The sequence below is a fragment of the Anguilla rostrata genome, chromosome 7 (assembly GCF_018555375.3).
Source record: "Anguilla rostrata isolate EN2019 chromosome 7, ASM1855537v3, whole genome shotgun sequence".
Classification (NCBI taxonomy): domain Eukaryota; kingdom Metazoa; phylum Chordata; class Actinopteri; order Anguilliformes; family Anguillidae; genus Anguilla; species Anguilla rostrata.
In genome coordinates, this window is record NC_057939.1 from 27,278,789 (window position 1) to 27,305,468 (window position 26,680).

The 26,680-nt window shown below is 45.4% G+C and overlaps 1 protein-coding gene across 1 annotated transcript in view; it reads right to left on the bottom strand.

The window, feature by feature from the left end:
- The window catches only part of fat4 (FAT atypical cadherin 4), a 111,080-nt gene that overhangs the window by 50,924 nt on the left and 33,476 nt on the right, over positions 1-26,680 (bottom strand). The window contains exon 2 of the mRNA XM_064343990.1: positions 1,858-1,989. Coding sequence (XP_064200060.1) covers positions 1,858-1,989 — 132 coding nt within the window. The remainder of the gene's footprint in view (positions 1-1,857; positions 1,990-26,680) is intronic.

Here is a 26,680-nt window from a genome sequence, read left to right on the forward strand (position 1 = left end):
CCTTAGTTTCAGTATGCTGTACAGTATGTATATTGCTAATGTCAGTGATCCAGACTGTGCCGTCGTGCCTCTGCTTTTAGGGGAAAGGTGAAATGAGGATGTTCAAAACTGACCATCGTGGCCAATAGTGCTTCTTCCCCTCTAATCAGGGGAACACTGTGTGAGTGGGATCTCTGGCTAATAAGGGGTAGTAATTAATCAGTTTACACTCATTTACTTCACCAATTAAATAGAAAAGAAAACCAAGAGTAATACTGGCCAGGAGCAGTAGGAGCAGAAAAGGATTTTCTGGTACCCCTCTAAGTAGCAGTCTGAAAATCAAGAGTCACCGCCACTTTTTATCCTTGTTCTGCGCTTGTGATGTCTGGGAATTTCCCGCCATATATTAACTTTATAGATTCGGAAGAGGAAAAAAAGAAGCGAGTTCACAATGAGAATCAAAACAGAAAAATGGAGAATAAAAGTTCCCAGAATCCACCACTTCTTAGCTGAGGACAACCATTCTGCTTAAAGATCCCTGTGAGATGGCGGAAGTGGCCACCTCAAGTATTTTCAGGATATGTTCCCAGCCTTCAGTGCAATAATAAAAGGAAAAGAAACATTGAAGAAGGGCATTAAGCAATGCTGGCACCTTCTCACATAATCATTTCAGCAAATGGTGAGGTAATGGCTAGGCAACAGCACCCGGCTCCTTTTTTAAAGCGACTGTAAAGTATTTGAGGCTGTATTTTCACACGGCTCCTCTGCTAGGCCCTCTCTCCCAAAACCCCCCCAGCTCCGCCCCTCGGGCGAGAGGCTCCCCATCGCCGTGACGATGCCGAGGTCTGGTGATTTGTCGCCCCTGCCGTAGGCTTAATGTTTGTGCCCTACCCCGGCCACGGAAGACTAATCCCTCGTGTAACGGTGAGCGGCGTTGAAGAAGTGATTTCAGCTCCGGGAGAGACGAAAGGGGGGGCGGAGTGACCCCCTCGACCCTATTCCCACACTTCCCATCATGTAATGGTAATGAGACCGCCCCCCAAAATTACAGTAGGTGGCAGCACGGAACAACATCACTCATTTACATTTGGTCGATGAGAAGACACTCTTGCACAGAGTGACTTACATGGCTTTCACAGCCGAGCATTCCACCAAAAAAAACCAGTTAAGCATCTCACTCAGGAGTATAAGGGCAGTGTGCCCACCAGGGAATCAAACCTGAGTTACAAGCCCAGTTTCCTAACCATTACACTACACTGCCACACTACTGTAGCCCAGTCCAAGAACCGGCATAGGTGGTGGTGGTGGTGGGGTGGTTAAAAACAGGGGCTGATGGATATTTTGCCAATTAAGTTTTATTTGTGTAGCGCTTTTCACAGACTCATAACTATGCTTTACAGCGAAAACGGAAAGAAAGATTGAGCAAAAACCAGTTGAGATATTAAAAAAACTCCCCAGTGGGAAGAAAAAACGCTCAAACGGGTAGAAATCTTAAGAGTAATGCAGCTATAGAGGGGGAGCCCAAGCAACCAATCTGGTCCATACAAATGTTTACATGTATAGGGCTTACATTACATCTCCTGTAATGTTTAACAACCGAGCCGCATTAGTGTGGCAGTGCAATGCCGTGGGTAAGAGGATGGGCTTGTAACTCAAGAGTTTTCAGGTTTGATTGTAAAAGGGTATGCAGAATTATTCCCATGTGCACAGGCACACGCGCACACACATATTTCACAGGCCTGCTGTTTCATGAGCGCTTTCTCTCGAGTTGTACAGAGATGGAGAGTCTGACGCAATCGCCATTGGACGATCGGTGGAAGCAGACGCCAGCACCTGATTGGACAGGGAGGCGCCAGTGAACGGGCAGGCGGCAGTTACCTCGTCGGCGTCGGTAGCGGTCAGCTGCATGATCTTGAAGCCGTCCCCGATGTTCTCCTCGATGGTCACGTCCAGCATGTCCGTGGGAAACACAGGTGGGTTGTCATTTATGTCCTGAAGCTTAATCTCCACCTGGGGTAACAGAAGGAAAAAAAAAATATTATTTATTTATTTTATTTAAATATAGCTCTGATACTGGCCAGGTTTTTTAAAGCAGTTTCAGACCACCATCCTTGTGTATCTATATAAAAAGCCCAGTGTCCCCTGTGGGGGAAATGAGTCTTTGGTCTTAACCTCAAGAACCATGTATTCTACTATGCTCAAACCTCTTGTTCAAGGGACATTTAATAAAAATTAAATAATATTTAGTAAAATATTTTCACTGCAACACGTTTTTGTCACCCAAGACACTTGTATAAAACATTATTCTTCTGGATCTCAGGAGGACATATATCTATATTGGAGAGGCTGATTGAACTGTAAACAGAGAAGTCTCCAAGTTGCACTAGATTAGTGTAATATTAATAGCCATTAGCAATAGAGATAGGCCTGCATTGATACGTCACTCAACCTGTAACCGCAATCTGAAAGCAAGACATTAAGCCATAAAATCGTCTGCTGTGCGTATAATGGATTTCCAACAGACCCAGGAATGCAGCACTGAACATCTGACCATGCTGTTCATATTCTACATTCCTGACATGTACGCTAATGTAACCATGCGTTTGAAACCCTGCAAACAAACGTGGCTAGTTTTGAATCACAAGCAAACCCTCGTTTGCAATTATTTGCTTAGGAGCGCTGATAAAGGAGTTGGCGGTCTGTACAATGGTGTGTGTGACAATCTTCATTAGTTTTCACAGTAAGTGTGGTAATCCCCTTACACCGCTGTCTTTCTCACTTTCTCATGTTGTCTTAAACATTAACTACTGCCTTCTCTCTACTTCCTGACTTCATTCAGAGCGTATAGATATGAGGTGTTGATTGGACAGGATGTACTTATTTGGTCTATTAGGTTGCGACATATTAATTTGAGAGTACAGGGGACTGAAGTGGCTGTCCTGCTTACACTGGGATGCACTGAATCCGCGAAAGACAATCCAGGGAGAGTGAGAGAAATTGAAAAGAAAAATGAGAAAGTGAGAAAGAATATGTGAGAGTGTGAGCGAGAGAGGACAAACAAATGTACAAATGTGCGTGCGTGAGAGAGAGAGACAGACAGACAGAGAACGAAAGAGAGAAAGAGACAAAGATAGACAGAGAGTGAGTGAGAGCAAGAGAGTTAAGAGTGAGAGAGCGAGAGAGAAAGAGTGAGACAGAATGAGAGAAACAGATAGAGGGAGAGAGAGAAAGAGCTTTTCACTTCGCTAATGAGAAGAGAGGCAGACCCCACAGCTCGGTAGGTTAGCATAATGACTGACAGTCTGTCCCTGGCTCTTTTAGCATGTTTATTAATTCTATAGGGCAGTGCCTGGGTGGGCCGAGATCCAGCCAGCAAGGACATCTTCTCTCATTATCCCTGCTTACTGATGTAATCCCATAATGTTCCCTTCACACTTTGACTTTACACACGAGAAATGCACCGCCGAGGCATCTGCCTCCATCTTATTTAAGAAAAGAAAGTGATTACAAGACAAAAACGCTATGTGGCGGTCTCATTCCCGCCAAAAAGAAGAAAAAATAAAGGAACCAGCGTGTTTCCACGACGGATAAGATCGGGGGAGAAAGATCGGCTCTACTTTCGCCTTTTTTTTCAGCCTCCAGTTCAAACAGGATGCGGTGATCTTTGTTTCGCGTCATTACGGAACAGATCCGTCTTCTGCAACCCTGACAGGCCGTGGGTAATGTGCGTTGGAAAAAAAAAAAAAAGTCGAGAAATGCGGCGAGGAATTAGCGAGTCGGTAAACAATGAATATTTATCTAACACTCGCCTCCCCTTGAAGTGTAAATAGTGCTAATTAGGGAAGAGAAGCCGAGATATGAGGAATAATTACACCCTGCGTTTATTTATTTATTTATTTTGGTTTGTACTACCCATGATCCCCTGAGACAGAGCGAGGCTCCTATCAAAGGGCGCAGTGAAAAAGTCATCGGAGAAGGGGGAGGAGGGGAGGAAGATGAGGCGGGCTGCCTCTACCTTATACCTGTCAGTCAGGGGGCTCGTTCCCAGGGCTGGTGCAGGTGAAACACCTTGGTTTACACTCAAACGATTACCTTTCGCCTCCTACCGTTACACAGGTCCAGCTGCAAACTGGAGCCGGCCTCCATTATTCATACCTTCATGAATCATTAACAAACTGCCAATACCGCAATCTTGTCAATTACCATGCCTTTAAAAAGATCAAACGCATACATTACACCCCTGCTAGAAAACGACATATCAACCCTTAACTTTCAAAAAATAATGGTGATGTCTATTATTATTATTATTATTATTATTATTATTATTATTATTATTATTATTGAGAGTCCCATATACGTATTTATCATAATCATGAGAAGAATTGTTGTTTTATAATATGGGAGGAAACTGCATGAAGGTTTCAGTCAGGACACAATATAAGGTTACTTGCGCAAGCCTAAAATCAGATATTTCTCTCAAAACAGCTAGCAGCTGTAGGGCTAATGGCTCTGAAGCTTAGCCGTGTAAAATCACCCTTCTCCTTTGTCCCACAGCAAAGACGTTTTGGACTTTTTAATGTGCGCACTATTTCGGCTTCTGAGATACTTCTCAGCCCTAGTTTAGTCTGGAGAGCTGTTCTTTAATGCAGGACGTAAACACTCTTTCAAGTATATTATCGTTTTATCCTTGTGAGCACAAGACTGAGAATTCAAACCTGTCTAGAACATTTGTTTAATTTCTTTGCTTGTTTGTTTGTTTGTTCGTTTCTTTTTTGACTGAATTATATTTATTTATTTTGGCCAAGATTCAGTCTCAGTTTGTGCTCTGCACATAACTTGGTGCAACAGAATTGAGCAAAAGCCATCCTTTTTTTCCCAGTTTTTACTCAAGACAGTCATCCAAACAAGTTAGCGATTGACACTTCAGCATAGCTCCATCTGTCACTTGGGTTCATGTAAAGTTCCTCTCCCCTCCCCAGTGAACGTAGGACACTTGACAGAACTGTGCTGTGGAAGCTCACGACTCTCTGACGACGGGCATTTTGTGCTCACAGTTCTGTTGGTACCATAATTGCAACAGCCTGAGCAATGTGCGGTTCTAAGCCCATAAAGAACTTCAGACTTCCTGCTGCAGAACTCTGTCTGAACTCCACTGACCAATCACCGCAGAGCCTTTCCTTTCCTCTAATAGAATCGACATGGAGAAAGGTCTGCCTTCGGATGAAGGCTTCGTTTTTTAACAGGACGTTTAAATAGCACATACACACTGAGAACCAGAGTGGTTCAACAGATCATACCTGTATCAGCATGACCTAAAAAAGACTTGTTCCTTTTGCTGTTAAATTCCCCCTCACTCTCTCAGCACTACAAGGTGTAGAGTGCACAGGACAAACACTATGTGTAGCGTTTCATTTGAGAATAATGCATTCGTTTAAAAATAAAAAGGTCCTGTTTGCATGTTTCTCTCTCTCTCTCTCTCACTTGCTTTCTCTCTCACCCTCTCGCTCTTTCTCTCTCGCCCCAAGACAAAAACAAGCATGGATAATCGCAGTACAAAAAAATGCACACCACTGTTCCACATAGCGGAGAAAGCAGCCAAACCCAAGATTACTCTGGTCTTCAAAAATATGGGGGAAAGACATCCAGAAACAGAGATGCAGTTTGCAGAGCAGAAACCGAGTCTCCAGCCCTGACTGCACCGCTCCTGCCTACAGACAGATGGACAGACAGAAGGGTGGAGACAGAAGTACTAGCGCTACTGCTTACAGTGCCAGAAAAACAGCATCAGACACAGCTTAAAGTGCAATAATGAGTTGCCTTGTGCTTTGAAAATGGTTTGAGCAGAGTTGAGTGCCGACGTCACGGCGGGAATCAGAGCATGCCCAGTGAGTTCCTTCTGCTCTCTCGGCTTCTCGAAACGCACTGCGGAGCTCTGCCCCAACCCAACACACCCTCCACCAGCTTCCAAACCGCTTTACACAGGTCCATAATGAGTCTAATCTTTCAGTACGCCCCGCAGTCTGCTGTACGCAGAGACGCTGCTTTAGACGTGTCCAGGACGCTCGCTAAAAGAACAGCACTCCAGAGTCTTTGGCCAAAGAGACGGCAAAAAGAAAATCTTGCATTTTCACATAAAATGAGAAGGCATGTCATTATGTCCAAACAGCTTAACCTCGCGTGGGTGGTGGTGGAGTTCGGCTACCTCGTTAGCAGCAGATCGGGTTCAACCTCACATTTATTTCTAAATAAAATACATACATATATACATATGTATATATAACGAGTGAACCTAACAAAACAGTGCAGGGATTCCTGTGCAGTATGGAGCAGATGTTGAGTTAGTACATAAGGAAACTCGATCACATGGGCAATTTCCCATGAATATAGCGCTGCATTACACTGTATAGCCAAAGACAAAATCTACACAATACTGGAGGCACTGTGGGCCTCCAGGACTGGAGTTAAACCTGCAGACACTGTGGCCCTCCAGGACTGGAGTTTAACCTGCAGACACTGTGGCCCTCCAGGACTGGAGTTAAACCTGCAGACACTGTGGCCCTTCAGGACTGGAGTTAAACCTGCAGACACTGTGGCCCTCCAGGACTGGAGTTAAACCTGCAGACACTGTGGCCCTCCAGGACTGGAGTTAAACCTGGAGACACTGTGGCCCTCCAGGACTGGAGTTAAACCTGCAGACACTGTGGCCCTCCAGGACTGGAGTTAAACCTGGAGACACTGTGGCCCTCCAGGACTGGAGTTAAACCTGCAGACACTGTGGCCCTCCAGGACTGGAGTTAAACCTGCAGACACTGTGGCCCTCCAGGACTGGAGTTAAACCTGCAGACACTGTGGCCCTCCAGGACTGGAGTTAAACCTGCAGACACTGTGGCCCTCCAGGACTGGAGTTTAACCTGCAGACACTGTGGCCCTCCAGGACTGGACTTTGAGTCACTCTGAAAGTAATGCCACAGCCTTAGAACTGTAACAAATACAATCTGATTTAATTAAAAATGCAAGTTTATCGCAATATAAAGATGACCACATGAAGATGTTGCCATTTACTGATATTTAAAGCATGGCAAGTCATCCACGTTCCTTCTTCCATGTGGACGAACAGCCGATCAATTAAAAAGTAACCTGATTCTGAATTAATCTGGATTTGGTATGGCATTTTATGCATGGATAATAAAATTTCTTTTAAATTGCCCTTCGAACACAAGCAGAGAGTCAGATGATGTCATCAAAATGAGACATTATGTCCTTTCACAAATAGGCCTAATTCTGAGATTACACAAGAAAAACAACAATCCTCTCTTCTCTTTGCATCACTGAACATGCCAAAAAAAAGCAAGCACACATGCACACACATACCCACACGTGAAAATACACACACCCATGCATACGCACACACACACACACACACACACACACACATAAACACACCCACGCATACACACACATACACACACCCAAGAATACACACATGCCCATACACACACACACACACACCCACAAATACACACGCACAGGCATGCACGTACACACAAACGCACATACTCTTGTACACACATACTCATACGAGTGGGAACACACACTCACACACACACAAACACAGCAGGCTTCATGACACCGAGCATGCTGGCTAGAGAATGGCAGTCATTCTCACTGATATACGGTAACCACGTTTGAAACAGATTTCATTTCCTCTGACTCCAGGGCCCGTGCAGACAAAGACCATCTTTATTTCACATCTTCAGTCTTCCCCCGCTCCGCCTCACTCGTTTAGCTGTTTGGATAGGACGTCAAAACCGCTCGGCTCGCCCGAAGATTTACGGCCATGTTGGCTTAAGCACCCACGAGCTTCATGGGTCAAAACTCTAATCTCTCTCCACACTCCTGAAGTAGCTCCATTTTTACCCAACAAAATAAAAAAAACACAAGAGAAGGGATAAACGCAAGTCAAAAATGCTAGGTTTCCCATATATGAATGACCCAGTCTTCTTGCGTAATGAAAAATAGTTTTCCATTTTGCACATGATTGCAAAAGGCTTTAAATCATCAATAAAACTTTTGAGATAAAAAATGACCCCTTCTTTTCATTTTCCCACACCTACACAATGAAGAATGGGATTAAAGTATGAAAATGAAATGACTGAATAAAAACTGTTGTGAGGGCTCGATCTCTGACCCTGTGGGACGTCTCGGGGGAACAGACGCGTGTGGGGAAAGGCGACAGGAAGTTGTCCGACACACAGAGTGACACTGGTAAGTGTGTGCCTCGGGCTGGGGCTGGGTAGTGGGGGACGCAGCTGGAGGGCTGCCCAGTCCCAAATCCCAGAGCCACAACATATATATAGTATCTGGACACCCCTTGGTCTGGAGCTGTTTTTCATGTTTTTGGCTTTCATGATTTGGGCTAGGCCCCTTAGACAAATCTTAATGCTACTGTAAACAATCACATTGGGGAAGGTTCTTTCCTGTTTCAGCATGACAGTGCCCCCAGAAGACTGGCCTGCACAGAGCTCTGACCTGAACCCCATCCAAAACTTATGGGATCAATTGGAAGGCCTAATCGCCCAATCAGTGCCTGACCTAACTAATGTTCTTCTGGTCGAATGGAAGAAAATCACAGCAGCAATGCTCCAACATCTAGTATAAAACTTTTCCAGAAGAGTGGAGGTTGTTATAGCAGCAAATGGTGGACCAATCCATAATAATGCCCATAATTTTGGATGAGATGTTGGATGTCAGGTGTCCACATACTTTCGGCCATATAGTGTATATATATATATATATATGTGTATGTAAACAGAGCAAAAGATAGAGGATTACCCACATTCCCTCCAGAATGCCCCCCCACCCCACCCCCCAAAAAAAGCTCTTTCTGTGAGCCTGCAGACCGTCAGGAAGCACCCTCTTCTTATGTAACCAACAAGGCAGAGAGCGGAGTCAACACCAAACAAGTGGTTTTAATAAAAGCCCTGGTCACCCCCTCTCAAAGGAGCACTTCATTCTCTGTTAAAAGACAGTTTGTCTTGCGTAGCCTCTTCAGTCTCCCGCACCCACCACCTCCCCCCCCCCCCACACTCCACCAGAGCGACCCACTGCCACAACACCCCCCTGCCCCATCTTCCCCCTAATGCCCCCCTCGCCTCATCCCCTGCCAAGAGCCGGTTTCTCGCACTGAGCACCAACCAGTGACTTCCCATCTATCTAGATCAGAGTATAGTCACTCGAATACCCTCGCTCGCCATCATTTAAATATGCCGAAAGTAACACTCAAAAGAAAGCAGGTCCTCTAGTATTTTGTTAAGGCACATGATTAAGCAATGATAAATAGGCAAAGGGAAAAAAATGTTGGTGTTCCTGCTCTGCGCATGTCTAGGTCTTTCTACACTGTGCGTGCCTGATGCACATGCTAAGATACGCATCGTTCCTGTAGCCTGGAGACGATGTCCTGCAGCCTTTGCTTTTGCCTGGCACTACACCCTGAAATATATCAAGGGAATTAAAAATGTGTGGAAATCAAACAAACAAACCTAACTTATTTTTTCCACCAAGTCCCAACACCCATGAGATTCTGAAGATAAAATTATGGAATTATGCTTTGAAGGTAACTTTTTAAAAAATGATTAAACGGCATACTGTTGTTAGCGCATTTTCATTTCCACACGGACGCAGACACACGCATCAGAGCCATGTGGCGGCCGGGGTCCTGGACCTCGCGTGAGCCCAGCTGCCCTTATCTGTGCCCGTTTATCCGTCATTACCAAAGATTACTGCCTTCAGAGCACGCCGAGCATGCAAAAAACCAATACGGCCCATGCTAATCGCTCATAAAACAGAAAACAAAGGTGGTTCTAGTGTTTTTGGTTTTTTTTTCTTCTTGTAATTTTCTTGTAAAATCATATAGTTGGATGCTAAATAGCCTATACTTATGAAAAAGTATACTGACTTTTTAAATTTTTTTTTTCATTTTATAGAGTTTAAAATTTAAAACTCAATTCTACCTTAAATTTGTTCTCTGGTGTGACATGAAAATTTATGAAAAAATGAAAAATCTATAAAAGCCATGTCCATATAAATGCTGACTTCCCACTTTATCTCAATAAGCATTGTTCTAAAACTTTATAGGGTAAAATAGGGTTTACAAGCATTTTGAAGAAGTGTTGATGATTGGGAATGTTTAAGTAAATTGTAAGTTATAATTATAATAATTTAAATTTTAAAACAGTATTAAAAACTTTATTTGCACAATAAGATCATACAGTTTTGAAATATTTAAGTATTTGTTTTTATGATTTTACCAAAGAAAAATTGAATGCTTTAATGGTTTATAATCATCACACTAAATTACACAAACAATACAGAAGAGGGACTTGACGCTGAAACATAAATTAAATTTAATCAAAACATTTTTTTGTACCATCAACATGGGCGAACAAAAAACATTTACAAACATTAACAACCGCGTTGAAAAACAAGACACGGTACCTGGGCAAATAACGAAGGGAAAAAACAATTCCATAAAAAACGAAAAGCGATGAGAAGTAAACTGCATTCAGTACGTTGACACTGCATCATACACGTCTCTCTGTTCTGCATCTCTCCGTTAGGCTGGGCGTACGCTAGCCTACATGATAGCACAGCTGATTTGGGCTGATTTCGGACAAGATCGGATGGGAAACGGCGCATCACAGGCCTCATCAGTAGCGTCATCGCTCGCGTAGCGTGACGGGGTCAGCGCGCCCCTGCTAACTGCTCTCTCGTTCTCCTGATCCATTCTGGGAAGTGCCGACCATTTTCATATGTTTGATATTTTCGTTTTCGTTCTTGTAGTGTGAGAGGTACAACGAGGTGATGTGTCGTACTGGCCAGTGAGACTGCTGCTCGTCTGACTGCAATATACATTACGATAAGGCAATGTAGGTCTACTGTACACGGCTGATATAGCTATTACATTTTTTGCTGCTATATTCATTAACTTCTGGAGTTTCATTTATAAAAATAGACATCATTGAAATAATGCCAATGGTTATAGGTGGCAATTAGAGTTATTTATATTATGAAAAAAAATGTGCAGATTTCCCAAACCTTGTTCAGGACAAGTCAGTTGATATTTACTAGTGTGAAATTTACAAAAAAGTGTAATTATTCATAGTATATTTTAACATTATGTCCACATGCATCTTGAATAGTTTTACCATTTTCCCTATTTTAATCACAATAACTCAATTTTTATGGTCTGTATTGCTTCTAGACGAAAAAATTGAACGTCACAACTACCCAACCACATAAAAACACTCAAACCGCATGAAAAGTATATCGAACTGTAACCCGAAATTAACCCTCTAAAAACTTAAAACTCTTGGTACCAAATGAAAACATTTTTTTCAAAACTCGCAATGGAAGAATACCTTGTGGTATCACGTGATAGAGATTCGCATTGGGCATTTATAAGATTTGCAACCGTAAACTTAATCACAAAGATTTAGGAGTGGGGGATGAGACGCCGTACCCCAGCCCCCCTTGGGCTGCCCCTCATCCCCTTTCAACTCCGGCTCCAGGGACGCAGGCGAAAATCTCCTAAATCTGAGGGATGCAAACCATGTCTCTTTCAAGCCATGATGTGGGCTTCCAGGACTTTAGGAAGGGCAGAGCTCGCCTTTAAAGCAGTACCTGCTTAATGGCTGCTGTCAAACTGTGATTGACGACAACTTTCAGAAACAGAAAGAACGCGAAGAGAGAAAAAAAAGAGGAGAAAACACTGGCGACAGGCGTGCCCGAAGACGAGCGTGCTCTCCCCAGACAGAAGATTATCTCCCGTTAGATTTGGGATTAAGCGCAGTTGTCAGTGTCCGCTGGATGATTTAGGCATTGAGACAGGCCTTTGAGAAATAGCAAAGGCTCCAGTTCAAAGACGGCAGGCATTCAATGCGCTGGCCAACAGCAATCGCTCCTGGCGAGCTGGTATTAATAAGAGGTGGAAAAAGCTTCTAAACTAGCAATGCAGACAATAATACATACAGAGAAAACACAAAAGAACAAAAAAGAACTTGGTATTTATCTGCTAAAAGGGCATATGACCACACACATCTTGTAGCAGAGGAGTCTAATTCAAAGGACCCAAAACTATTCAAAAGAGGAACAAAACCTTAGATTTTTACACCAGACCTGGGTCAAATGCATAGTTGAAATAATTAAACTCTTCAGACAGGAGTTATATTCTTTAGACTGGCGCATATTCTTGAGAAGAAACATTTTATTTTAGCAAAGAAAAAAAGAAAAAAGCAGGGTCTCGTGGAATAGCAATTATGTTAATACCGACGAAAACAGATGTTCTTTCTAAAATGTCCAGAAATCTGCCGGAGTTTTACAGATATCTAACAGGCTATAATATTTCAAATACATATCCGACCCAGATAAACATGCACAGAAAGGAACTGGTCAATTAAGGATCTCCTTTTCTCTTCAAATGATAATTATATAGAAAGGGCACCCTATCAAACAAACTTTATTATTACCAGAATTATGCATCACGAACACCACATGGGTGTGGATGAGGACTTAAAAGATAAAAGAGAGAAAGATATTAAACAAATGTACATGCAAGGTTTTTTTTCTGACACCAATGAAATGCCAAACGTGGCACTCCCGGATCTTTCCGGAGAGCACGCGACATGCCTGACATGCATGTGCTGTAGCCTGAGATGCTGAGGCTACACAGGCAGGCAGGGCAAGGCTGGGCGATGACATCATCAGAGGCGCGGGAGGCATATGAAGAATGTGTCGCTGTGTTCTCCAACGCCCTGTGTTGTCACCTGCCAGCCACATTAATCCCCTGATCAGATTTAGGCCCTGAGGCAGCTTTGCCTGGGTCTCCTTCTTATTTAAACAGAGAGAGAGAGAGAGAGAGAGCTAGAACAAGAGTGACAGAGAGAAAAAATAAAAGTTATTTTAATCCCTGAAAAATAGTTTTAGAGAGCATGTGTGATCGAGAGATAGAGAAAGAAAATGATAACTCTCTTAACAACAACAGTATTTTAAAGAGAATGAGATAGAAAAAGAAGTATACTGAGTGAGAAAGAGAGAGAGTTAGATGACTGGAGGTTCAATGGAAAGGGGGCGGGGACACCATTAGGGCTTCAACAAGCCTATCGCTGGACAGGAGGGTGGAAACGGCACCCCATGGACTGTGTTTGTGCACAAACTCCCAAAACCCTAATGGGGGCTGCGCTGAGGTGTCAGTCTACCAACGCTCGACACCTCATCAGCATGGATTGGGTGGGGGGGGCGGGGCTTCCAGATACCCAACCGCTGTTTAACAGAGCAAAAGAGCTTGCATGGAGACCTCAGGCCAGAACACAAACCACAATCACACCTTTGTGCGTTTCATCATTAGCTACTGCTTAAAACCAGGCTGTCAAACACCACTGTGTCTGCACGCTTTTGTGGTTCCCTTTCACTCAGCCGTCCATTTAGGCCTCAGAAACAACATGTGTGGACGCTTTAGCCGACCACTGACTTAAATTTATCAAGTGAATGCCAAAACACAGGACCAGGCTCTCCTGTCTTAAGCACTCACACCATTTCTGTATTTTTTTTTGTATTTTTAATTCGTGATAACGTTTCTCCAAAGGCGCATTGTGTACGCCCTGTGAAAATGTTGCCGGGTGGGTGGAGCTACGTTAGCATTCTCTTCTCAAACCGTACACTTTCGCAAGCGATTGTCATGCAAAGTCCGACGCCCGGTTACTGCTGCGAACGTGTCTCACTAGTCGTACAAAAAGAAAGTAGGGAAGAAAAAAAAAAACTGTCAAATTAGAGTGGAGGTAAAGAAGGAGCCCGTAAACAGAGAATTAATTGTGTTCTCAGTAGCAAGGCTTTGGGCAATTACCGGACTCTTTCACTGTGACAGTTTTACAATCAGACAGGGGTTCAGACAGCAAAAGAAAGAGGAAAAAGGGGGTGGCAGACTCATTTTGGGGACGTCGGACTCCCGGGACCGGACCGAAACAGATTTACACTGTCAAGAGTTAAATGCCGTTTCCATCACCAGATTCCAGTCCCCGACAACTTCGCCCAAAAAAAGAAAGAAGCGAGGTTTTGTTTTTCTTTTTTTCGACAGCAGAACCTTTACTCATTTCTGCTGCCCTGCATCTGTCAGCCATTAAGGGCCTTAGATTTTAAGACATTTTGAGAGGCAAACAAAAAAAGGGAGAGAGAGAGGGAGAAAAACAGAGAGAGAGGGAGAGAGAGAGGGGGATGGAGAGAGATAGAGAGAGAAAGAGAGGGAGAGAAAGGGACAGAGGGAGAAAGAGAGAGGGAGAGCGAGAGAGAGAGAAAGAGAGGGAGAAAGAGAGAGAAAGAGCGAGACAGAGAGAGAAATGCTGATGCTTTTAGCATGAGGCAGTGAAAGAGATTTCAGCCAAATAACTCGACAATCAGAGATGGCCCGATGCACAAACTGCTCCTCACCCGCTTCATGCCGGGAGCGGGGTCACTGGGTTCACTGGGTTTAATCTCTCTTCTTCCTCAACTCTGAGGAAAACTTCGGTTTAAGGCTGTCCATCCTACTTAACATATGCCAACGTTTTAAATGTAGCGTCCTAATGGCGGCAACGAGATGCATGTGGAGAGACATTCTGAATGTGCTTTTAATATTTTATCAGCGTAAATAAAAACCACTAATTTATGATGATTAAAAACACCAATCTGTGCCATGACTCTGGACTTACAAAATAGTAACTTTCAAATACACACCCACCGCCACTTGTAACATGTTAATCTGTTGAGTGATATGTTCCATATGTTTAAAAGACCATTTTTACACTATTCAAAACATACCACATAAAAGCATTCGATTACATACACAATACCTGGCCACTGAAAACCCCAAAGTCTTTTATATTTGGTCTTGTTTCTCCTGGTATGAAAAGCACACAGACACACGAGACACACACACACACACACAGCATTTACACCTCCAAAGCATCAGGGATGAGCCGAAACAAACTCATAAGCAGATTGCTACCAAACACAGAATAAAAAATAAAATAAATAAATGCATCTGAAAACTCCACTCAAAATTCCGAAGGCATCGATTACTTTGCAGATGGCACAGAAGAATAAACCATACAAAAACAAGGCCGGCGACTCTGATAGATACAACTCACACACAAATGCACGAACGCAAATACACATATCAAATGCACGCACTTGAAACGCTGCCAGTCTTGTGTTCTGCCCGCATCGCCCGGCTGGCACGGGCTGGCCACAGCTGCGAGGTCTTTCAGGGCGCAGAAAGAAGCGTTTAAAAAGCCGCCCGGCATCGCCGCTTCATACCCACCCCGCTTTGTCCCGCTCACGCCTGAGCGAAACTCAATCGCTTCAGAAACAATCCATCACAGGGAACACACTGGAGCAATCCTCCTACACCCATAAACCCATCAAACAGCGCTAAACCGACCAAAAAACAACCCTAAATATCCCCAGCTAACCAATCATCTCCAATCTATCACTGCACCCTTCATTCCCCACCTCTCTTTCTCTCTCTCTCTCTCCCCCTTACCTATGAGCACCCTCTCTCTCTATTTTACGTTATCTACAAAGCGCTTTGAGTATGACAAATTGCATATAATGAAAGTTTATTTTTATTCTTTTTTTTTACTAACCGACATTTTCTGAGCAACCTCTCCTTTTCTCTTTCTTTCCCTCTCTAACCTGTTAGATTCCTAACTCTTTCTCTCTCTCTCACACACACACACACACTCTCTCTCTCTCTCTAGTTTGAGTCCATCTTCTATAACCTGTGTTAGAAAATTAACCTGTGTTTTTGAGAGCAGTGCTCAGTAGAGAAAGAGTAACCTGTGTTCGACTCTCAGAGCAGTGCTCAATAGGGTTAGAGTGACCAGTGTTAGTTTTTGAGAGCAGCGCTCAGTAGGGTTAGAGTAACCTGTGCTGGACTCTCAGAGCAGAGCTCAGTAGGGTAACCTGTGTTAGACTCTCAGAGCAGTGCTCAGTAGGGTGAGAGGTCATTGTTAATCCCTGTTGTCCTCGAACCCTCTCGGGGGGCCCCTGACTGATCCTGGGTCAGCTCTTAAGATCACCAGAGTGCTGTCATTTGTTATTTTCCATCTGACTCTGTCCTGACATCTACTTTGTGTCCTCTCCTGCATCCCTCCCCTCCACCCCGCCCCCTGACTCTTCAATGGCCGAATGGGGGGGGGTGAAGGGGGCGGGGGGGAGGCCTTTACAAATCCGCAACTCGGTGCTTTCTCTCTCACGAGCTGGGGGGTGTGGGGGGGATTGGGGGGCTGAGGGGTTAGAGAATGCACTGAGGGCTAGTCTTGTGTTCCCCTTGCTCCTGACAGTACCCCCCCCCCCCCCAGGCACTTCAGCTCAACAAAACCCTTCAAACTCGGTGGCTGTCGGGTGGGCCGTCCCGCCGCAGCGCTGGCTTTGGGTTCGGCGGTAGCAACACGCCCCGCGCTCCGGTGCCGAATCCCGACCGCGTTGGCGGAAACGGCAACGGGCGAATGCGAGCGCCATCCCCAATCCGCCGCTGGGTCCTCCCAGCAGAGACAGTAACTCAGCCTGACCGCCCCCTGGCTCACCGTCGCCGCTCTACCCTCCGCCGTCCCTTGTGCTCTCCCTGCCCCGTTCGGGCGTGGAGGGCGCTGTCGTGGCATAGCGGCCGTGTTTTGGAGGAGTGTGCAGCGCACCCTCGTCAGCGTGCGCCCGTCTGCGCCCTGAAGATTCGACGGCGGGAGCCGTGGTGATCAGCGCACAGACAGCATCACATATTCCGAATTGGTTTAAACACAAAAAATAAGGAGATAAAATGTGTCAAAAAAGCCAAACGCATGCTGGGAGAGAGTTGGTAGGAGTGTAATTTACTTTCTCAAGTCAATCCCAAAAATTATTTATACAAAATCACAAAGCAAGAATCATAATAAAGACAGCTGTGTTTGTGAACTATCCTTTGTAGGCTTCCAATGTAGTTTTTAGGGGAAAATTCACAATATTGGTATGCTCAGCATGTGTGCTGATCTGATAAGTTGTTTTTAAATGTTTTTTTTTTTCTTTCTTTGTACATTCAGAATGACAAAAGCAAGGTCAAATTGGCCAGTCTTGTTTATTCTTGATCCTCTACAAAACCATTATTGCCCGTCTGGTCTGAGAAGTGCATACATGAAAAGACAAACTTTTGAACAAGCCAAACGTTTAAAATAAATAAATAAATCTGGGAGGTAAGATGAAAGATAGTTTGGACAGCACAATTGAGTTATAAAGGTATTCAAAGCCCCTCCCAATGTTAAAAAGCAACCAATGAAAGCTTGATAGCCAGACCAATAAGTTCAAGATGTCAGTGAAAAACAAAACCCAAAAAGCACTGTGACATCACAATCAAAGGGCAGTCTGTGCGGGAGGGGGGAACGAATCAGCAATCTTATCCAGTGTCTGGGTGCTGTCAATCATCGGAGCGGTGGTGATTTAAGAAGGACTGCTCTGAGTGGGGGAGTTAAAAGGCTTATGGTGTCAAACACGATCTTCTCCCAGACAGGAGCACTCAGCACCTCTCCACCCCCCCCCCCAATGCCTCTGCTCCCGGCTGAAACCCAGCCCTGGCATGGGAGTGCCCTGCCTGGGACCCACGGCCTGCCCCCCATGTCTGTTCAGCTGGGGATAACCTGAGCGGCTCTGGTTTCACAAAGGGCGGGGGGGGGGATAACGCCAAGCGCTCTCCTAAAAGAGACGCGCCTCCTTTACCACCGCAGGGCCTGGCTGTGACCCGGGGTTGTCCTGTAGGGAGGTGGGGGTGGGCGGAGCGGGGGTTACTGGCTGTGCACAATGCCACTTGTGCTCCTAGTCATGGGTATTCCGTGCTCATATTCGGTAACACGCTCATTAAATCAGCTGGGATAGAGGACATCTAATCGCATTTGGACTCATATAACCGAGAGTGGAAATGATACCTTTACTGAACACTGCCCCACTCTCCCATACCCTGGGCCCTGACCTGTACACTGCCCCAAACTCCCTGACTCCTGATCATAGGAATTTTAGGCTAAACATTATTTGCCCTGCTTTCCTCCTTTTATTACTTTTACTGTGTCCTCCCAAGACCCGGCATGTTTGTCCCCTGTTGGGCATAAGATTCTCCGGTATTAACCTCAAGAACCATACATTCCATTATGCTGAACCCTACACTACAAGGGCCATTAAATAAAAATAAAAGAATATTTCCAAAAATATTTCTACTGCAGCATGTTTTTGTCTTCCAATTCACTTAATATAACAAGCACAGATCCGCAATAGCTGTGACCGCACACGCGCATGCATCCATGTGTGCATGCATCCACACACACACCCTCACACAAGCACGTGACCTCTTCTTTGGCTCATGACCAACCTTTCCACAAAATCTTGTGCAAATCTTTTTCATGATAGGCCACGCCCATCGCCATGCCCCCTCTTTGTCAATCGGCCTGAAAGCTACGCAGCTCTATCTTCGGTCATGACCAACCTCCATGACAAATATCAGCCTCCTAGGGCAAAAACTGCGGCCGCTACGGCGTGGGACACTTTTGTGGACCGACTGACCGACCGACAGACAGAGCTATAGAGCCGCGGTCGCAGCTAAAAATAAAAAGTAAAAATGCTTCAGCTTTTTTCTCTTCTACGTATCAGGAGGGTATGAGACCGTTACGCCATGATCAAACTCTTTCAAATGGAGAAAGACGAGCGTGAACTGAACCGCTTTCTCAGTACTAGCTCTTTAAAATACGGAAACGTGGCCATGAAATACCCCGCTAAGTCCGTGCCCGCTCTTTCATATGAAGAAACGCGTGTGTGAACCTAACTGTTTCAACAGAGCTCAGGTCTTCTAAATGAAGAGAACACAGGATGAAAGTGCTTCATCAAACCTTTTTTTTAATCACACGAGGGACATCCTCGGCACCTCCATAACATCAGTACCTGACAGTTGTGTTTTCTGGGGAACAAATTCCATTCAGTAGGTTTGATTCCCAGGTGGAGCACTGCCATGTAGCAACATACTTAACTGCTTCAGTAAATATCCAGCTGTGTAGATGGATTGTATGTAAAGGAATGTAAGCTGTGTAAGTTGCTCTCTATAAGGGTTTCTGCTAAATACCTAAATTGTACAGGCAACCACCACCGCCCCGCCCCCCAAAAAAAAAAAAAAAAACTAAATGTGATTAAAATTCCAAAAGCGCCTGCTACTTCTCTTCAGGCTAAAATGGAATCGGTCTGGAGGCAAACAGGAACAGCAGCTTATGACATCATGTATCACAGAATCCAAACAGCTTGATGGAAGGCAAATGCTACGGCGGCCATTTTCCTGCTAAAAGTCGCGGTCTCACAGGGCGAGTGAAGAGAGGCAGAAGGGACTTCTTTTATCTGAGTTTAGCTGTGTCTCCGCAGCGCTCCAGTTCAAACCCATTAGACCATGCAAAGTAAATAAGGAATGACTCATTCAGGGAGACAGGCCTCTAATCCATATTAGGCCCAAAGCAGACTGCAAAACTGCATGGTGCTGCCATCAGACTCGCAGCCCAACAGCAACAAACACCTCTGCCACTATCGAGGTAGCCGGAACTGACGGGGAAGGGATTCGTATAGGCGTGAGGATGGACATATGGACACCACGCCCATGCAGAGCACAGAAACAAAAATAAAATATAAATGACGTGGTCAGTTTACAGCTGAATCTCTGGGAGAGAAGTGGAACTCCCTGTGCAGAAACTTCAGTTTGAGAGAGAACAGTGTACATCCCCCAGGGCTGACTCCAGATCAGTGTGTTAGCGTGTTTATTTACGATGGATTTATCCCCTACACAGTGGTTATGAGTTACGGGTAAAATCAGCCCAGGCTGGGTTGTGAGGAAAGCCAGTACTGAGAACCGTGCACTAAAGCAGAGGGGTGAAGAGGGTAATATCGCTACAAACACAGACATGCTGTCGAAACCGCCAAAATGCTGTTAAGGGCCGTCGTATACACAAAGATATCCCCCCAGTCCCCTGCCCCCCAGCCCCCCAGTTCCACGCTATCAACCCCATGCCCTCCGTTATCTCAATACCCCCAGGTTTACAAGTCAAAATCCGCCTACGATAGTAGTATGCAAAATTATTACTATTATTATTATGATTATTATTATGATTATTATTATGATTATTATTATTATTATTAATGACCTGGAGTAAATGCACTGTGGATCACTGATTCACAGGGATTCACTGAACCAAAGCTCATAATGCAGTCTGACAAAGACCCAGCAGTCTGACAAAGACCCTGCTTCGGTCTGGTAACTGTCACTCCGAGCCCTGGCTGAGACATTGCCTCTGCTGAAGTCAGTCCCTCTCATCAGCACTCCGCGCCGCGCGTAGCGGGACATCTGGAGAGGCTTAGAGCGCGTTCCCGAAGCAGCCAGCACGGGCGTCGAGAAAACGAGAAAAAAAAAAACGAAAATGAGTCAGAGCAACCCCGGCCTGCACCGAACCTGTCAAAAAAAAAACCGGCCAAAACCACTGGAGCGGGAATAACGTTGAACACCTGACGCTCCCTGTTGTGACCGGACGGCTAGCGGTTCCAACACTTTTTTTTTTTTTTTTTTTTAAATGGCCCGTTTTTTTTTTTCCTTTCAGAGTGTCCTATTAGGACTCTTCACCTCCGCAAGTGAACTACTGTGCGGTAATTTACGGATCTGGGGGTCAAACGGCGCTTCGCAGGTGGGATGGGATAATGTTTCCCACATTTTCTTCCCCCCCTCCCCGAAAAAACGACCGCTTCGCTAGGATAGATCCTTTATTTACCGCCTTACTTTTCAAGCACAAAAAAAAAAAAACAAACCGTGGCAGCTGTGTTAGGGAAAGTGAACTGTTTTTAAACACGGAATAATATATGAACCCCTGTGTCCTAGTCTCATCAGGGCTTGTTTTCTGGATCTGGTTCGCAAATGGCGCTTCGACGAATCGCATGTCAGCAGCAGCTAAAGCCATTAGGACCTCGACTTCATTTTATCACACTCCGAGTCCACTTTGGACTCAACTGTAATGCTTCTGTCATATAATGAATCGCATATTGTCCCTACCACCAGGGACGTTCCTGTTGCAGTTAAATTACACAAAAATGGCTGTAGTTTCACATCTGCAGTTATAGTCGAAATGTACTTTTTTAGTTTTTTTTTTTTTTTTGTTTATGGCGCTGTATCCATTCATAAGAAACATGAAACCGTTTGAAGGAAAGAACAGGCCTGTTCGCCTCGTCCGGTCATTAGAAAGCGTCCAGCGTGTCCGTCAACTCCAAGCTCCTTCTTCCTTCCTCTGCCCAGCAGGACCGGGACGAGCGAACGAGCCAATCCCCACACGTTAAAGCCTTCCATATTTCATCACGTTATGGGCCATGGTGCCGAAACGCCCAGTGAGACACACAAACAGAAATGCGAGGCCGGGCAGCGACACCGACGGCCGTTACTTACTTAATGAAACGCAGAAACGAGTGGCCCGGTTCGCTGCAGCGTCTTTTCGAAATGACAAAATCGCGGAAAGCGATCAGCGGGGAATTCGCAAGTATTTAGTGGTTTCCATGCGTCAATACGGCCTCCAAATGAGACGCGAATAAGGCCGAAGGGAGGCATTAAAATGAAAAGAGGCGCCGGAGCGCGCGTTTCTCAGACACTGGGAAAGGTGACGCTGCGTGATTGAGAGTCCCGGTCAGACAGGCTGGATCTTTCACTCTCCGTAAAGCGCCGCAGCCGCTGATTGTAATCAGCCGGTTTAGTTAGCGCCCCGCTAACGGTGGAGACGAGGAGGACAGCGGAGCCATTTTGCTCCACGCGCTAAAATAACACAAACATAAATCTCCCGGGCTGGCCCCAGAACCGTATCACCTCTCCATCGGCGGCGGGGAAAGCCTCTCGTATCTCATAAATTCGCCCAGCGTTTCAGGGGAAAAATAAATACAAATCAGCTCAAGACAAATGGATGATGCTTCAGTGTGTTTTTTTTTTAAAAGAGGAAGTTCTTGTTTTTAAACTAAAAAGATAACAGGGGAATGCAAAGAATTATGGGAATGGCCCCGTTTGGGGGACTCCTGCAACAGTGCCAACTTGGCAAATTTTCCCCCAGATCTGGCTATATTTTCACAACGACTGGCAGTTTACCATCATTTCAGACAACTAGCTAATATGGCTTTTTAACAAAACATCTTGGCACATCTGAGCAATACAGACAGTTACCTGTAACTTCCCCTTATTGCCGGCATCCATCATGCAGTCATGCCATGATACAATAGAAGTTATCGAATAAGATGTCCGCTTTACTTTGATATTCAGAATTGAAATGTTCAAATTGATGCAGCAGTGTGTGGTGGCCTCTGTAAAGCATGCTGAGTTGTAATATAAGGCATCATATTAGAGAGTTAGCACTAGGGAGAGAGAGACATATCTCTCACTCATGGCAACCGGCCAACTGTTTGTGTGTAGGCGGCTGGGGGGTTGCATCAGTAGGGCCCAGACTACTGGTAGCAGGAGCTGGCTTTGAGTCACTTGGGCCCAAAGTCGTTTCACAGAGCAGGACTGAGGATGCATATTCATTTCAGACTGGGAGCTAAAGGCCCGGGACTCTCTCCATCCGTACAGAATGGGTCAGAACTACGTCTCCCAGCATTACTGCACGGCCTCTGTCCTCGTCCAAATCGTAGCAGCACTGCAGTTCATCAACACCGGACAGCCATTTTATAAACAATGGAGCTTTCACTCAACTTTCTTAGACTGACCAGGGGAGATCCAATCTAAGGACTGTCGTATAATTTAATGTTTTTTTTGCAAGCACAAGCTGGTATAGTATTTATTTTTTTTACATGACAGCATGGTCGCACGGTCGGTTAATCACAGTTGCAGACCACGGAGAAGGCTCCTTGTCCTCTTTCACAGCCTGGGAGGTCAGAGCTATAAATCACGGAACTCCGCACTTCCCCTCCTTGGCCGTTCGCTTTTCACACGCAGCGTTCCCTGGATACTAACGGCGGCCGAGGCGCTAGGAAGCTTCGCGCGGACCGGTCCAGCGCCTCCTCTCACCTCTACCCTGTAATTTATGCGCGCTTAAGCTAAGGTCTTTACAGAGGAGGTGACACAGTACTAATGCCCCAATGGCCGCCCGGCCTCCGGTCGGCACTCTTTTTGATGTAAATCCCGTTTCATTGTTGCCGATAACTATCTATCACCGAGCAGCCCGAGGGGAGGGGAGCCCACGCTCTGATATTCCGCACAGTTTCCCCCCTCTAAGTGCTTTCTGGAAGGTGACTGTATTAGTCAGTCAGGCGGCAACGTGCCGGCCCAAGGAACCCAAAATCTTTCCATGATCATTTGCACTCCGGAGTCAGGGAGAGTTTTCCTGAGCGTGACAGCGGTAATTTTTTGGTCGAGTTCAACAAAGGCCATGAAACTTCAGCTCCAGAAAGGAGTAAACTGTCTTAACTGAAGGCTCCCTTTGCTGTTATTCTTGGCAGAGCCGCTGACCTGGCAACGCAAGCGAGTGATGCTATTTTCTGTTAAACATTTTCAATCTTCCTATATATTTTTTTTTCCGTGCATTTTTTTTTCTGGAACGTTATACGTTTAATATGTTGAATCTCTGGTCAAATTCAGGTGCTGCAATTAAATTTCTCCAGAACTGACCCCGAACGCCCCCATTTAAAAAATATGTTTCAAGCCAGAATTGAAGGACATTGGCAAGTGATTCCTACCCAGAAAAATTAGGCCTTTTACAGACACTTTTTAAAACAAAAAATGTAAATGACCCGGATAAAGAGAGAGTAATCTTATGTCAACCCAGAGTGAGAAAAAGGCCTTTTTTTCTTTGGTAGTTAATCAGCGAGGAGTGTCCCTCTTTTGTTTTTTAAGGGGGGGTTCCCAAATTGCAGGGTTCTACAATGCCCTGGCCTTCTCGACAGGCCTCATTATGGAAACGCACATGTTCACCTCACACAGTGCGCCACACATAGCCTTCGCCATCAAAACAAATGGGATAATTAAAGTGCCATTGATGCTAATTAAAGTGTTTGCAGGCAACCAGAGTCCTCAAATAAACAGGTATCCGTCCCCATCCCTGTCTCCAGCCCCGTCCCCAGCCCAAGGGCCGCCCTGCTGCAGGCCGCGTTCTTCCTGCGCTTTCAGACCAGCCACTGTTCTTTCACAAGGGACAGCTGATAGTGTGTGTGTGTGTGTGTGTGTGTGTGTCCGACATTATCTTTATCTTTCTTTTCTTCCCTGTTATTAATAGAACAAAGGGAAGTTTACACACGGCTGCAGAATCGCTCAAAAAACTGATAAACAAAAAACAAACAGACTTTTTTTTTCTCATTCCCTGTGTCAGCAATGTACAGAAGTGCAGTATCAACAGGGGCTCTGTTTTTACCACTTTGACTGTAACTGTTATAGACAGAAAGGGAGGGAGGACTGTCGTTGCCAATCTGTTGTCTAGGCTAGTCTTCCTGTTGTTTGTTTTGTATTAAATGCAGATACAGTTTGGGTAATGTTTCAAGTCCCAAAGGACCCCCCTGCTCCCTGAGGGGGGGGAACGAAGCAAGCGGATAAAAAAGTGCTTGTCTGGCTGTATGACAGGGTGGCTACAGGCTGTGAGGGAATGCAACAGGTATACATGCTATTTCATCAAACTTTAACAGGCTTGGACATTCCCACTACATCATCTGCTTCCACACGTCTGTTACTTCTCAACACGCGGTCAAGGCAGGGGGCAAGAGCTGGGGAGGGAGATAGGGAGAGAGTGTTTGTGTGTGTCTGCGTGTGTGTGTGTGTGTGTGTGTGTGTGTAGCAGGGGGAGAGTGGAGGAAAGAGCCCAGGAGAGAAAAGGGGAGTGTGTTTCTGTGTGTGTGCGAGACAGACGTATAGAGAAGGCAGGCAGAGTCCAAGCAGACTCTGTGTCCTGAGTTTTTATTGTTTAACCACTTTAATTGTAAATTACAGCGATGTGAACAGCCATTCATTTTCCCAGACAGAGTGATTAATTCTCACTGGGAGTTTCTTTTGCTCTCTCTTTCTCATTCTCTCTCGCTCTCTATCCCTCTCTCTCTCAGTCTCCAGCTCTGTCTCACTCATTTACTCCCTCCCTCCCTCCCTGTGCTTTCTAATTGGCTAATTTCATAACCCCCTTTACAGTGGACTCAATGAAAGGCCTTAAAATGCTTAAAGTGAGTCTCGGCGCCTTAGGCCCTATAAGGGGGGGGGGGGGGTCCGTTTTCTACTCGCATACCTCGCTCTTTGTGTAGAGGGTGCAGAGCGGTCCCCCACAGCACCGGGGGCGCTTGTGGCATAATGCCCCGCTTAGGGGCGCCGAGAAGAATTTCGGAGCAGAGTGTACATGACAGCATGGACCACGGGCAGGGGGTATGGGGTAGGGGGCAGGGGGCAGTAGCAGAGGGTCTCCACCCCCATCACAGGTCCCCCAAAGAGAGCCACAGGACCACATTAGTTATTTCCAGTGTGTAAGTGACACTATCTGCTGAAGGGGGGGGGGAGGGTAGACTCTGCCCTGTCGCGCTTTGGGAAAGACACAACGGTGCAAGTGATGAGTAACCCGAGTCACACCTGTGTACGCTAGGGCTCCCCAGAGGCCGCTACGCTGGGGCTAAATCAGGAACACCTCCGGGGGGCGCTCAGTACTACTGCGCTGGGGTATTAATCATAAGAGCACAGAAAAAAAAAAAAATCCTCAAAAAAAACTTCCAACTTTCAGGCACTTTTGTATACAGTATGCACAGGACAAAAGAGCAGCAGTATTTCAAAGTCACGCTAACATCTATATTTGCATTTAAGGACTGGGGTAGGAGCGCATACCGTGATCTCTTATCCTTCCCGAGACTGAATTAGCATGTCGTCGACTTAATAATTGCACTTAAACGCGTGCCATAAAAATCGGTGCAGTCAGACAGTCATACGGTGTGTCTGCATCAGTTATGTACAGCATAAAGATACAGGCCTCTGCCACAGAATGCGCTCTGTGTGAGAGCATATCGCATGTCACCATCAGTGCCTCAAACTAAATGGAATTTTCCTCTTATAAAGGGGCCAGCGCTCAAACTCTGTTTACACTCTCCACTTTGGTAAAGCGGGCTGTGTAGCTTACCGCCGCCGCAGTCTGCCTCGTAAAAAAAATAACAAATAAGTAAAAATCCTACAGATAACATCGGAGGAGCGTTTTTAACGTAACTCCACGAAGCCGGCCCCTCTAGGGTTTTTTTTTCTCTGACTGATTAGTTTTTTCTGCTTCGTTTTGTTGTTTCTTTCTTTGCGGTTGTTGCTACGCACTGCGGGCACGGTGGGTGAAATCCCACCCTTTGTCCGTGCATCCGAGCGCTCTCAGGCGGACCAGCTGATAAATGCAAAGTATAAACATATTCCCATTAAGTCCTGGCTCCCGCCCAGCCTCCACCTCAAAGGGAACAGTGTTATCTGTACAGCACCACGCTGTGCATTAGGCAGATTCACTGCCAGACTTCTGCAGAGACTAACTCCGTGCAGAAAGCCTAGCCATGATTAATCTTAATAAAGAAATATTTTGTGAAAAGGAGAGAATAAGAGGATTGGCATTCACGTCCAAAACAACGTTATTTCTCCACAACCAATTAAATTAGAGAAATACAAGACACTTTTTTCCAT